This window comes from Chelonia mydas, chromosome 3 (genome assembly GCF_015237465.2).
Source record: "Chelonia mydas isolate rCheMyd1 chromosome 3, rCheMyd1.pri.v2, whole genome shotgun sequence".
Lineage (NCBI taxonomy): Eukaryota > Metazoa > Chordata > Testudines > Cheloniidae > Chelonia > Chelonia mydas.
In genome coordinates, this window is record NC_057851.1 from 74,769,208 (window position 1) to 74,784,950 (window position 15,743).

The following is a 15,743-nucleotide window of genomic DNA, read 5'->3' on the forward strand; positions in this document are numbered from 1 at the left end:
CCTTTAACCTCAAGGTTTCTGTCTTTTTAAAATAAAAATCCCAGGGACCAGATGTTTATTTACACTAAGGCCACTTGACACCACTTAAGTAGTACAGAGGGGTATTAAAGTGGATTTAAATATCATTTACTTTGACTTTATTTCCAGAAGGCTCTGAATGGCACTGAGGTTGCCTCGCCTTCTGTGCAATACTACCAGCAGGTGCAGATTCTCAAAAGATTTATTATTATTATTATTTTATTAAAGACAGGTCTTTTGTAAATAGAGGATGTGGGGAAAATAGAGCCAACTCTGGGAGCCCACAGATAATCTGTTCCAATAGTCAAGATTTGTGAACGTAAAAATATAAGAACAGCCATATTGGGAGGGACCAAAGGTCCATCTATCCCAGTATCCTATTTTCTGACAGAAAATGTGGCAAAAAATTGAAAATAAAGGAATTTCTCAAACAGCAAAATAAGGTAATATATTTATATTTAGCCCATTGTGAGTGTCCTGCTGCTCAGAACAGGCCAAGATTGGCTTTCATCTAAATAAAGAATGTGTAACTTTCTATTATACAAGAAAACTGTTTATGTGTACAGCCCATTGCAAAGTACATTGGTTTGATATCTTCTTGTACACCACAAAGACAGCATTAATGAGAATGATAAATAGCTTGATGAGCTGGCCAGCTGGTATAACAATGGCTTGTAAAGCTGAGCTTGGCTTTCAGAATAAACTTGAGACTCTTGCTTCTTGGAGTTGGTTGAAGTTGAGCATGTTGAGGAGGTGATGGGATTGATCTCTTTGGAGGAGGATGTCAGCTAAAGTGTTCAAAAAGTGCACCTTCAGGATTCTCCATAAAACTGAACTATAGCTTCTGAAAAAGGAGACTCATGCCTATATTCTCAGTCATTCAGACATAAGGCTCATGACAGTGGCTGCCAAAATAAATAATTAAATAAATGAAAATCAGGAGTTCAAAGGGGCAGAAAAGGTGTCCATGATACAAGTCACTTTAGAAAATATACCCCCCACCCGCACAATACAACAATTATTTCACTTCCACACTGCTGTAAAGCTATTTCAAGAGCTTGTCTACCCAAGTTGTTTTCCTCTCATCATAGTAGGGTCCTGTAGTACCAATAAAATAAGTGGTCAGAATTTCATCTGCAGGGCTGTATTCTATGTGGTTATATTGTAAGTCTGTTAAAATGCTCAAGGCTGAAATTTGGAATTAGTCAGCACAAAGATATAATTCAAAATGATAAAATAATCAATTGTTTTGTTGCTGTCCTCCAATTTCCTTCCTTTATTCCTCCCCTAATTTAAGGCCCCACACTGGGAAATTTATTTCCTGAAAATTGCTGCATGCAGCTTGCTTCGAAATGTAGGGCACTCAGTCCTGAATATGCTTCAGATTGGACAAAATTCTCAGTTTTATAGTGTTCCCTCCCCTTTCCATTGCTGGCCTCAAAGGCAAACGTGTGTCATTGCACCACCTACCTGCCTGCCTATTTCATTTATTTGTAAGAGATACTGTAATAAAGACTAGTATCAGAGGGGTAGCTGTGTTAGTCGGGATCTGTAAAAGCGGCAAAGAGTCCTGTGGCACCTTATAGACAAACAGACAGTATTGGAGCATAAGCTTTCGTGGGTGAATACCGTGCATCTGACATGGTGGGTATTCAGCCACGAAAGCCTATGCTCCAATCAGGGGTGGCTCTACCAATTTTGCCGCCCCAAGCAGTTGCCACCAAATTGCTGCCACCGCAACAGCACCGGGGCTGCCACCGAATTGCCCCCACGCCCGGAAGATTGGTGGAGCTGCTGCCCAAAAGCCGCCACAGTGGGAAAAGCGGTGGAGCTGCCGCCGAATTACTGCCTCGGGACACGGACTGCAGCCCCATTCTGAATGCCGCCCCAAGCACCTGCTTGGAAAGCCGGCCCTGGCTCCAATATGTCTGTTAGTCTGAAAGGTGCCACAGGACTCTTTGCCGCTGTAATGAAGACTATAAATAAACGGAAATGTGTTGGGTTTGGGATCTTCTGAGCTAGTGCAACTTTACAAAAATAACTTTCTTCTTAGTCTTGAATGCCTATATTTTATTTTTTTACTTAAGACCTTTTTAGGCCTGTCCCTTTTACATGTGTGTGAGGTGGTGGATGGAAAGGAAGGGTGGAAAGGAGCCATCCCTAAGTATATCCACTGGATGCAATTGCAGGAACTGCCCCTTTCCTGCAGGCATAAGTCAGTCCAAAGGAGGAGAGTGAGGATGAGGAAGAAGTGAATCGTAGCATACAATAGTAAATGCTGCATCATCCTAATGGATGGTAAACCAGAGGCACGTTGGATGCCTGCCTTGGATTTCCAGAGGGATGTACACTCAGAAGTTTGTCTATACAAAAAAATGTGCTCTTAAGTTCTCCAGACGAGGTCTCTGTTGGACCATAGATAGAGGGAGGGAATTATAAAGATAAAAGCCTTAAAGGTGGCATGTGCTATCACTGGTCCTGGAAAAACAGACTCCAAGCATTGATAGCAGAAGGCACAGCAAATCACAGCATTTGTAAAAGAACATAAGGGAGAGGTAACTTCTATATGAGCTTTTTCAGGACTTTAAAGTTAATCAGAGGTTGGTACCCAAATCATGGGCCACAACGCAAGTGTTTAACCAGAAAAGAAAACAAAAAATATTAGAAAACTGAAATGATCAGGAGACAGTGTTCTCCAAAACAATCCATCCCCTTCGCCATCAACCAAGTTGTATACAGATGATCACTGGGGTGCGGGGTGGGGTGGAAGTTTCGAAAAATGCCTGGGCACCGCGTAAATGATATACTTTGTTCTGAGGGTTCCTTTCATGCACCGTATCCCTTAGGGAAATGAAAATTATGCTACCTGGAAAGATTTCCATTTGCAAGCTCGTCCTTACAGCTCTATCGGCATCCCTCCACCCGCTGCTCTGTTTAATCTAAATATTGCCGCACATAAATATTCAAGCCTTACTGTAGCCTCGAAGTTGGGATCCAAAAGAGGTTAAATTAAAAAGGCTCTACTGCAGCCTGTGTGGAAATCACACCAGTGAGAGTCCTGGACACAATGTGTCAGGAATGAGCGTCAGCCTTCACTGTGCATGAGCACAAGCATGTGTTCTTTCTAAGTTTGACCTAAACCTGAGAAACGTTGAACAACCTGAATTCTCAGTAAAATCTTAGTGAGAGCTGATGTTGCTCAGCAGCTTGCAACTCTGGGCTGTTATGTACAAATAAAAACAATGGGTAAATGGATACTAAGTACTGTATTATCATTCTTTTGTGAAGCATTTCTTTGTTGTAGGAGCTGTAGGGTAACTGTAATGAGTGCTACTCCCTCAGACTTAGCTTCAATTCTCTGTACTGTTCATTTTCCACAAAGTGATGAATCCTTGAAATCCTAAGCAAGGGACAGCCGCTCCTGCTAGTGAAAGATTTTTGCTCTTCAAAGTCATTCCCCAGGGAGCCTTACAAGCTGAAAACTGTTGAATTAGTGCCAGCATGGATTTATTTTATGAGTCTGAACAGGAATGAACAAATATTTATTGTAGCTTATGGCCCAGTGGACTACCAAAGTGAACCGTTTAGTACAGTGGAACATGTTTTGTGGCCTACATAATTCAGTTGAGCTTTATAAACACAACTGACGGTGCTTATTCAGGAGACAATGAAAAATTTCCTTCTGAATTCCTTTGAAAGGAAGTAGCTGTTAATGTTTTACCATTTCTGAGTGGGGTAGTTGTAATCTGTCCCTTGAACATCTTCTAATATAATATTTTACATTTATATAGCAGCTTTTTTCCAAAAGAATCTATGAATACTTACCTTTATCTGTTTATGGAAATCTCTTCACTAAACCACTGAACTGTAATCTCTTCTGGGGTGAAACTTGACAGCTGTTTAATAGCACACACTGGAACAATGTCATATGGCAATTTAGGACAGGAAGTGAAGGAGAATATTCTGGGAAAGTTCTATGTCCTGTGTAATACAGGAGGTCAGAGTAGATGATCAGTCCTTGGAATTGATTACTCTAAGATTAGTATCCAACTGAAATAAACTAGCAGAAACTATCAAATGAAACTGTAAAGCTGGGTTTCTGTTCTTAACTTAAACCACTGAGAAAAAACAAACAGCCTTAACTCTAAAATGTCTGCTATTTGTTGGTTTGTGTCATAGCCTTATTTTTTCTTTAAAAAGTGTTAAGGTGGGATTAGTCTTGGCCTTCACAACATCCTTTGGCAAGGAGTTCCACAGGTTGACTGTGTGTTGTGTGAAAAAATACTTCCTTTTGTTTGTTTTAAACCTGCTGCCTATTAATTTCATTTGGTGACCCCTAGTTCTTGTTTTGAGAAGGAGTAAATAACACTTCCTTATTTACTTTCTCCACACCAGTCATAATTCTATAGACCTCTATCATATCCCACCTTAGTCCTCTCTTTTTCAAGCTGAAAAGTCCCCATCTTATTAAACTCTCCTCTCCTGAAGCTATTCCATACCCCTAATAATTTTTGTTGCCCTTTTCTGAATCTTTCTCAATTCCAATATATCTTTTTTGAGATGGGGCAACCTCATCTGCATGCAGTATTCAAGATATGGGCATGCCATGGATTTATATAGAGGCAATATGATATTTTCTGTCTTATCATCTATCCCTTTCTTTATGATTCCCAACATTCTGTTTGCTTTTTTGACTGCTGCTGCACATTGAGTTGATGTTTTCAGGGAACTATCCACAATGACTCCAAGATCTTTCTTGAGTGGTAACAGCTAATTTAGACCCCATCATTTTCTATGTATAGTTGGGATTATGTTTTCCAATATGCATTACTTGACATTTATCAACACTGAATTTCATGTGCCTTTTTGTTGCACAGTCACCCAGTTTTGTGAGATCCTTTTGTAGCTCTTCACAGTCTGCTTGGGACTTAACTATCTTGAGTAGTTTGTAACAACTATTCAAGATAGTAAACACAATACATAAAGTCCTGTTTTCCTGAACACAGTATGGATCAAACAACAGGAGACAGCATATTTGCTTACAGTTCCAAATGTCTTTCAACTTGCTCTCTACCAAAAAGCTCTCTCTTGTAGCTTTTTCTCAAGGTCATGCTACAAGTACATCTCTAGCAGTCTCTGGAGCTTACTTGTTGCCTTAGCTGTGTGCTTCTGTGGTATTTCTGCTCCTTCTCTCACTCACTCACACACAGCTCCATCAAATATTCATCCCCCTGACTTTGCATTGAGACTCTAGGGAAACTCCTTTACCCCAAATAGCTCAACTCCGGTTTCAGCCTTGCATGTCACCTCTGTTTTGGGTGGTGGCTCCTATTGTTTGAGCTACCTATTTGATAAAGGAAGCTTACATGCTTTTTTACGTTTGTTCTGAATGAAGGGTGGCTGTCACAGCCACCAGTGTCAACAAGGTTTCACCCAGCCCCAGCATATCCACACTGCCCATCATCTCGATGGAATCTAAAATGGTTAATTCTTGTATGATCCATCCAAAACTGAAAGAAAATAAATATTTTTTTAAATTACAAGTGATACAAGCGTAACTATTTACATGGTGTTTTTCAGTTTCACACCACCAACACAATGTAATTTCACTTCCATCCAAATCTCTTTGGACTTGTTCTCTCTCTGCCTGACTTCCTTTCAATCATATGGAATTTCAGGATCTCAAGGAATGTCTATTGTTTTAGTGAAACTGACTGGCTTTTGTCCTAATGGAGAACGCATCTCTGTCAGAACCATCCCAGCCTCAGTTGCCAAAGCTATATTCTCAGTTATTGGGCAACCATGCTAAAATCCTGTCCCCGGATATCTCTGCAGATGGTCCTTATGGATAACTCCCAACTATATCCAGTACATCATTTCATTTAGTTGGATTGGCACCGTATAGTGTTCTTCCCTAGGTTTTATCTAGCTTAGGGCTCCTACTCTTCTTTCTCCTAGTATTGTGGAACCAGACCAGCTCCGCTCTTTTATAAGTTTCCCTGCATGACCTACGTCATGGATGCTTCATTTTGCCAGTGGCTATCCTCAGATTTTCTCTAGGGAAGGTATGCACTTTTTTAGTTTTGTATTAGAGGGTTTCTGCATCTTCCAAATGACTCAAATCTCTTTGTTCCTCTTCAGGAACGCTGTACATTATGTTTGCTGGGATTCTTAGCTTATGCCCAAATATTAGGAGTGCTGGGTTACACTTTTGCTTTCTTTGACAGCTTGTCTATAAACCATCAAAAGGAATGGGATACAAGTGTAGCCAGCTGAACCCCCAAAGGCCTATTACATTTTAGCACCATCCCATCTGATTGCAGGTGCACGGGTGTGGAATCTCACAAACTTCCTGAAACACTTTGGATTCAAAGTTTTTCCCTTTACTTGACTTGTGTGTAACTCACCCAGGATCACAAATCTGGTGAAGAATTAATTCACTAGAATCTCTCCTACTGTCATAGCCTCTTGGTGCCTTATTGGGTATATTTCAGGCCATTTTCTAAACTAGTCTATAGCTACCACCAAATATTTATTGTCAGACTCTATCTCAGGCAGACGCACAAGTGTATCAACACAAATGTGCTCCACTGGTACACCCATGCTTGCAGATACTGCTGCACAGGACCTTTCCCTGTAGTAGGGTGACCCTTCTTTGCAGTGAAAGGCTCATATTTCCTACACCAATTTTGTACATCCAGTCTGCATTTTACTCAATAGAAATTCTCTCTTAGCTTGACTAAGGTTCTTATAACCCCCAAATGGTCAGCAGCTTTAAAATAATTACAGGATCTCAGAATCTCTTTATTCTATGTATCTTGTATTACCAGCTGATAGTAGTAGAGATGGTCAAAACTCAGAATTTCCATATGAAAAGTCATTTCAAATTGAAAAACCAGAATATTTCATTTAGAAAATATCAAAACAAAACTTTTTGACCATTTCAGACCTTTTTCCCCCCAACATTTTTTGAGTAAGAAAATTCATTGAAATCAGCTGTGATTCTCAAATAGTTTTGGTTTCAATAAATTAACCTTTTTTCCTTTAAAAAATGTTTTCTCTAAAAATTCCCATCCGATTCTATCTAAGTTTACACTGCAATAAAACACTGTAGGTGCCCTGCGTCAGTTGACTCAGGCTGTGGTGCTATAAAAATGCTGTGTAGATGTTCGGGCTCAGGCTGGAGCCTGGGCTCTGAGACCCCAAAGTTGGAATACCCTTAGATAGAGCTGGCCAGGAATAGAGCTGGGCAGCAAAGTGCAGGGGCCCAGGGCCTCAGAGACTTTTTGGTTAGGTCAGGTAAGACTGCTTGGTTAGGTTCTCCCAATCCAGCAAAGACATAGGTTGTACTGCATTGGTCCAGCATAAGACTGATACTAGGGTAAGCCAGCCTGTTAAAATAGCCACCTTGCTGGTTACCAGTAGCAAAAAGAGGAGAGGCCTTACAGGCCATTGAGGAAGGCATAATTGAACCTGCAAGCAGTTCTTGGGCCTCAACCGTCATTCTGGTTAAGAAAAAAGATGGAAGCACCAGATTTTGTGTGATTTATGCAAAAATAAATAGTCACATTAAAGGATTCTTATCCATTACCACAAATAGATGATACCTTGGCTGCTGTAGCAGGTCCAGTCTGGTTTTCCTGATTGGTTATTGAAAGTGTGTATTGGCAAGCAGAAGTGGATCCAAAGGAGAGGAAAAATAACCCTTGCTTACTCCTATCTTGCATAGGAGATATTTATAAATTTAAATTAAAAAATATGTTTTTAAACTAACTTATTCTTTTATTCAAAGTCATTAAGTAAGTGGCTATGTTACACCCACTTATGCATCAAAGAAATAATTTAATTAATTTGCTCTCGGTGTCATTACAGCGTGTCAGGTAAATAAATATTTAGCTAAGTTTTCTTTAATTTTAATTCTAGAAAGTGCTGGTTTTACAACCCTGTGGACTGACATCTGCTATTTATCTCCAAATCAGGTATAGCACAGCTATCCTTACCCTGTGTCTTAACCTGCAGGGTGTATGAGTAGTGGTGAGAAAGTGAGTCAGTCTCCATGACTGTTCCGCACATGGCATCTCCACAGAAAGGGTGCTAATGAATGTAATGGTGTTTCTGTGAGGTGGAAGTCTGTCCACTAGGAAGTTGACTGCGATCACTAATACGCTGCACAGAGGCAACTAATCAGTGGTCATATCTTAAGGCATTCACATAACTACTGTTTTGGATCATATTCAAGCCAGAAACCTAAACGTAAAAGGTTCTGTGTCTCATCACATGTTTCCTGAGCCATCCAGCATGCTTCAGGCTATTTTCTAAAAAAGTGGTTCTCAACTCTGGTCCACCGCTTGTTCAGGGAAAGCCCCTGGCGGGCCAGGCCGATTTGTTTACCTGCTGTGTCCACAGGTTCGGCCGATTGCGGCTCCCACTGGCCGCGGTTCGCCGCTCCAGGTCAATGGGGGCTGCAGGAAGGGCAGCCAGCACATCCCTCGGCCCGCACCGCTTCCCGCAGCCCACGTTGGCCTGGAACGGTGAACCGCGGCCAGTGGGAGCCGCGATTGGCTGAACCTGCGGACGCGGCAGGTAAACAAACTGGCCCAGCCCGCCAGGGGGCTTTCCCTGAACAAGCGGTGGACCAGAGTTGAGAACCACCGTTCTAAACCAACTCAATGTAATTTATACAGCAATGCTGATTTGAGTGTGTAAATATATATCCAAGGATGTGGAATATGATAGTTTGTAAAAATTTTCAAGAAAAGTTGTTACTGAGCACAGAAAAATAACACTTTCAATGTTTAATATTTCAGTTTGTTTACTTTCCTTTTCAAAGTAGAACAACCAATTAAACCATATTTTGGACTTGGCAAAGTGAATTTTTAAAATCAAAGATAATTTAGAGTTACCTTAGCAGGAAAAAAAAGTCTCTGATTGAATTTTTTTACTTTGCTTACTAAGGAGGAAGGAGGGGCAGTTTTGTGGAGTCCTTGTGGCCCTGTATTGGGTTTGGGGTCTTGGGAGCTTATCTCAGCCTGTCATCATGGCATCAGTGGAGCCATGGTTCCAAGGCCTTTGCACCTGCAGCAGCTGTCCTTCTGAACCCCTTGTAAGGGTTTGTCCCAACACCGACAGGATTAATGGAGAAGGTAGCAGCAGTACAAGATGGTATTTCCTATTCCACATAATCTATGCAGGGGTGTCAGGAGAATGATGTGGCTTTACTCCTGGGCCATGGCCTGCACCATCCCCAGTGTGATTCTGCCCTCATGTAGATTTCTCTATGCTGTCCGAAAAAGAGAAAATGGTGCCACAGAGGTGACTGATTCCATCTCCTGCATGGAGAAGGTGATATTTACATGCAGACATCTGCCTCGTGCATGGGTCTCTCTGGGAGTACAGTTATTTATTTAGATGAAGAACAAAGAACCAGAGAACTGGGTACATATACTTAAAAAGTGCACTAAAGAATTAAGTATAGTGAAAAGAGGTATGTTTTAAGCCCTGTGTTAAAGCTTTAATTTAGTCCAGTGGTTTACTCAGAATATAATACAGTTTCACGCTAATGCAGTTTCATGCTAAGTTAAATTGTTTTTCAATTTTTCAAATAAAATAATTGTGTTTTAGAAACTAAGAGGAATAAAGTACATGGTATTTTGCCTCTGACACTGTTCTTTAACACTTAGCTTCATGAAGTATTCAATCTATAATAATTATGGGTCATTCTATTTGATTTGTACTGTACTGTTCTGTATTGTCAGTGTTTGTGCCTCTTTAGTTTGGAATAGGCTTTTTGAGACACTGACATATTCTATTCATTTTTTGTCACTCCTTACATGTTATAAAGTGCTTTGAACAATTACATTTATTTTATAAATTACATAGTGTCACAAAAGTAAAAACACACTAACTATAGGTGAGGGACAACATTTTGTAAAGTTTTCCATAGGTCAAATGAATGTAAGATAGCTTCTGCTATTGCATAATATCTACATAGAATTTTAAGGTGAATTTTCAGCTTTTTGTTCTGTGTAAAGTTACACATGATGATAATGCATGACAGCTAACATCATTTCATGAACCTTCCTCATTAATATCTCTATCTTGAAAGGAAGTAGGTAATTTCAGACATTGGAGATATCTTTTAGGGCCTGATCCTACTCCAGCTGAAGTCAAAGACAGAACTTTCATTGACTTTGGTAGGTGGAAAATTGGTCCCAAGCATCACATATGAAGTACTGATGGCATATAACAGCCATTACTGCCAGTGAGTTATGCACACTCAATTCTTCACATGCCAGGAAGAAAGTTTACCCATAAGAATACATCTTTCTTGCTAACACTGAAATGAACTGTTACTTTAGGGAAGAGCGGCTTTTACGCTGTCATTTTCAATACAGTTAAACAACATGAGGTTTAGTATTGGTCACAGACCAATGATCTGTAAACCAACTCTGCACTGTCACATTGATTTGAACTAAAAGATTTCTGAGAAATTTCCATATATGTAACTCCTTGGGTGGGGGGCGGGGGCGGAATAAGTAATTCAAAATGTTTTGTAGTATGTTAAAGAGGAATTAAGTGACATGAGCCTACTGTTTATTCTACACCCCTTTTTGCTGTGCTTTTGAAGCTGCTTGTTAATTGTATAATTAAGAAAGATAAATTAACGCTGTTAGTAGCCTGGTGTGGATTATGTGAAAATGTTCCATGGTACTGTAATGAACTTCAACTGTGTATATAAACCTGATAGATTAGTCATGAGAATGAGTAGTCTGATTACAAACTATTAGTCTGGGATATTGCTTTAATTGAATTATAATAATTATATATATTCTTTAGAGAAGAATATCATAGCTTCAAGAAAATGCAAAAAGGAAGATTTGTCTGCATTCCTGGACGTAATCCTAACTCAGGCTGCTTACTGTCTATTAATACTAATGAAGAAAAAAGAATTGTGACAAGAAAGTGATGGGATCCCAGACATTTCTTTAAGCACAAATTTATACACACTGTAGTGTACTCATAAGAAGGGGAAAGAATCAGGAAATTGCAAATATTTTGTAATAAGCTATTTTCTCTTGCCAGGTCATTTCATTTTTGTTTCAATAATTTTCCTTTCCTGTCTCCTTCATATTTTCTTTAAGGCCTTATTCGATTACAAGAGCTCATTAAAGCTCCATCACGGTACAACCTGAGACTAAAAATCCGTCAGTTACCAGCTGACACAAAGGATGCTAAGCCTTTACTAAAGGAGATGAAAAGAGGCAAGGAGTTCCATGTGATCTTTGACTGCAGTCATGAAATGGCAGCAGGCATTTTAAAACAGGTAATCATTACATCACTTCAGATGGCCTAGTATATTTCCTAACAAATAACAGGAACACCTAGTCTCAACTGATTTTAAAATTGTGTGTGAATTTTACTGAGCTCTTTCTACTGGAAAATCAACCAAGTCCTCCTGAGCTAATGTTATATGAGATTATAATGATAGCCACTTTTCTTTTATTTGGTTGGGATGGAGCAAGAGCTTTATTTACAAGTCTCTGGAGGCAAATGTTACCTGGAAAAATCTTTTATATTATCTTATAATGATGACTGTCCTGTTGGTTCTACACTCATAGACTGGCACTCTGAACAGAAAGCAAATTTAGAATGTTTGTTTAGTGTTATTCTGCACAATGAACAATTTTAATTTAGACTTCTAATTTTAGTATATTCCATAATCAAATGAATAGAATTCCAATAGTGTATTTCAATAATAAAAAACTCAACCTTGCATTGATTGACAAACCACTTGAGTATGTTTGTAAATTAAATCTCTCTTTTCCTTACCAGATGAGCACACTAATATGTTCCACTGAGAAAATTACTCATACTGTCAGTTCCCCTTGGGTATTTTCTTAGGGGCCAAATTCTCTCTGCCCTCCTGCCATGATTGCGGAGGACCCTAAACATGGTTAAACTGCTGCATTTCCGTTGTGTGCTCGTGGGAATGCAAGGAGCATATGGCAGAATTCACAAGAGCTTGCCCAAACTTTCTGCACCAGCTGTATGCTGCACAGTTATACTCCACTGGGATCCTCCAACTTCTTTAGGGACAGGGACAGGGAAGTGGTAGGGGTGGGTAATAGTTATCCTCCTTCCCTGTCTAAGGTGATGCAGCACATTCAGCGTGAGGGTGCAGTAGTGGTCTCTGAGTGGCTCCATTGCTGCTCTATAGTTTTGGTGAATGAGGATTCCCAGTGCATACATTCCTTAGCTGTACCCAGTGGTGAGGTTTCACCACTTAGCAAGAAAATGAGGTAATGCTTGAGTCTGAACTCAACTTGTAGACTCCTAACTTTTCCCCCCCATAACTACAGTCTAGTTGCGTCTTGCCTTCTCATGCAGTGTCACAAGCAGCAAAGCTTCTGGAGGACAAACTAGGATCTCACTTATATATCTGAAAAATTAATTGTTTCCAAATTGTGTTCACAGTGACTCCTGTGTAGTCCCCTTGCCATCAGTAGGTTCGAACAGATGTAATTGATAAAAGAATGCTGTTGGTGCACAAAAAGAAACAGAATCCAAATTCTTCTCCCATAGCTATGTTATCTTTTCAGTGCTAAAAAAAAGTAACTAAAAGTTTTAGTTACTAAAATGATTGGATATAAATCTTAATACACAAAGGAGGCTGTTCTGCAGAGTACTTTTCGGATTGGAACTGCCCTTTAAGGTAGAAGAATAATGAATTAGAATGAGGAGAGATCCCCAACCCACTTCTTTAAAACTGTATTTAAGAATACTTGCCCTTATTTTGCCAACAAAAATATATACGAAATTGAAAATACACAACTGAGCTGAAATTATTCTGTGTTGTGCTTTTAGGAAGGCAGGAAGACATACTTGCTAGTTTTCTATACTTTTTGAATAATGGTACCGATATTTGATATGCTCTGTTAATGCTAAAGAAATATGGTAAAAGTGCCCAAAGCTTGATCTGTTCATCTATTTGTCTGTCTGTCTATCAATCAACATCCCACTTATTTTGCTAACACTAGTTTTTAATTGAGTCATATTGTTAATCAAAGTAGAATTGTGTTTCTCATTAGGTTATTAGTTAGTGGAGACATTATAAATACAATGAAGTAAAATATTCTTAGTTCAGATTTTGTGTGGCAAGTTAATGCTTCCATTAATATGTAAAACTATAAGCCTTTTTCACAATTACAGCTCTAAACATTATAATAATAATCTTTTTATCAGAAGATCTGGTTCATAAATTCCTTTAATAGTCAGTAATCTGTTCTAACTATTAAGAAATGATTTGCTTGACCTAATTTTAGTATAATTCCTACCTTATAGTCTGTTCCAAATAGTGTTCCACTTTTGCTTTTTAATTTGCTGTAAAGGTGCAATTAAAAAGTATGTTATGTGACCTCAAAATATTAATCTTTCATTTATTTTTTTAGGCTTTAGCTATGGGAATGATGACAGAATACTATCATTATATCTTTACCACATTGGTAAGTAGCTTATAAAAACATGCCAATAACATCGAACAAAGGCCTTAGCTATCTTAATTACATTATTTGAGAATGTGAAAGAGGTCTCTCAGGAATGGTCTCTCAGGTATGGGATGTTTTCTCCATCAAGTTTTGTTATGTCCAATGAAAACTCATGAGGATATTTTAATTAATGTTCAACACTGTACACTGGTAACTAATAGACCTAAGAAAATTATTTTGTAGCATTAGAGATTTAAATTTTTGAGTAGAGCTGAGAGCATAATCAATCCACAATTAATAATTATTCTATGAGTCTTGTCATTTTTCTCCTTACTGTTTTTTCAATGAACAAGTTGTAAAATTCTCAGATATATTCATTATTCCAAGTTAGTTATTAATTTCTTTGGCAAACAATTCTTGGTCCACGGTTGAGTCCTAAATAATTCATTGTGAATAATTTCAAACCACAATTTAAAATTTCCTGTGTGGTGATTAATTACATAAGTCATGTGGTATTGTTTCTTTTCCTTTATGTAAATACCATAAAGGATGGTACCATCCATGGGAAGAATGGAGAGCTCTGGAATTACATATGCACCACAAAAATCAATTTTGCTGAATATTGGAGCATTCATGCTGAAAATTCGGTGCTAAACTCAAGAACTGGAAAAGCTGAATCTAAATATGCTTTCAAATTTAAACAAATATTCATGTGACAATCTTTTTCACAATTCACTCAACTCTACTCTCAAGTAATGTGTTCTTGCATTACTTCCAAGCGATATATGAGAAGGCTATCAGGGAAGAATTTAGAAGTTTTTAAAATTCCACCCTGAGAAATGGGAAAACATTAGGAAAATTCAAATTATATACATTATTTTATCTTACTCCTATTATGGATCAAATGGGCACATTCAGTCCTCAGTTCAGCAAGGTTCTTGAGCGTGTGTGTCATTTTAAGCATGCGGGTGGTCCCACTTCAGTGGGTCTATGTAATGTGTTTAAAATGAGACATGTGCTCAAGTACCTTGCTGAAATGAGACCTTTATGTGGACTCAATGAACAGTCATCACTGAATCATAGTATAGAGATTGCAAAACATGGAAAAGAGCAGCACTGGAACAGCCTGAGTACTGGCCTTTAATGAAATAACTCTTAAAGATGAACCTCATTAGGTTAGTAAAAGCAGAGAAGATTTTACATAACCATAACTTTTCTTTGGGCCTTTGTGGAACTCAGAGATGCTGGAATTGCACACAGTTTATAATTCACCTTGTCAAAGCTCTCAGACTGACCAAATGATTCCAGACATCTCAGTTTTAATTTTGTATATTGTATTTTAATTTGGCTCATTGGTGAGAATTGCTGGTTTGAGTGACTTGAGCTTTCTATCTCATTGCATTTGTTTCTTTGCTTTATATTCTAGAATGGACTTTTTACTAAATTTTAAAATCAGGATTTTGCTGTAATTAAATATTTCCATTTGCTTCTTGGAACACTAGTTTCTTTAGATGCCTGAAGGACCAGCCTGAATCAGTGACAGAAAAGGATAATTTGGCATACGCCAGCAGGTGATAGATTTTGATGCTGCAGTAGAGCTCTGTAACTTGCAACAGAGTTTCAGCTGCTTTGATTTATTAATTGCTTCTTACCTGACACAGTGAAAGCCTGTCAAATAAATTTTCCAATCACGGCATTTAAAGCAGTCTTCAGAACTGTATTCTCCAGTGACTGATTCAGGGGCCTAATGCACTAGCTCATTAATACACCGAGTTGTTGTGTATATTTATTATACTTTTGTGTACACATGAATGTGTTTGGATTAAATAATTAGTTGTGAGGTTGGGGTTTTTTTGTGCAGATGTTTGAAAGCATCTGAAATTTGAAGGGAAAGAAATTCTGTAAGAGTACAGCATTACTGCAACATAGTTCTTATTACTTTTAGCTATTCTGCTAAAATGTACAATATCTTTAGAATAAGGACGCAAGTATGGAAATTTGTAAATAGATGTCAAACTGCAGGCACACTCTGAATTCTGACATAGCCAGTGCTTAATTTGTGATGAAAGAGGTGCCAGGGCTCAAGCAATTAGGTGCTGAAGCTCAAGCAAGTTTTTTACAGTCATAACTCATGCAGCAAGCCCAACGGTGCTGGGGCTATGAACTGCCAAACTGAGAGATGACGGGGCTCAGCCAAGTTAAGCCTTGGCACCAATTAAGCACTGCACGTATCCTAAGGAG

The 15,743-nt window shown here is 38.7% G+C and overlaps 1 protein-coding gene across 8 annotated transcripts in view; it reads left to right on the forward strand.

Moving 5' to 3' along the window:
• GRIK2 (glutamate ionotropic receptor kainate type subunit 2) overlaps positions 1–15,743 on the forward strand; it is a 603,576-nt gene that overhangs the window by 209,226 nt on the left and 378,607 nt on the right. For all 8 annotated transcript variants that reach the window (XM_043542704.1, XM_037894531.2, XM_043542709.1 and 5 more), the window contains 2 exons: positions 11,160–11,341; positions 13,467–13,520. In XM_043542704.1, the coding sequence (XP_043398639.1) occupies positions 11,160–11,341; positions 13,467–13,520 (236 nt within the window). The remainder of the gene's footprint in view (positions 1–11,159; positions 11,342–13,466; positions 13,521–15,743) is intronic.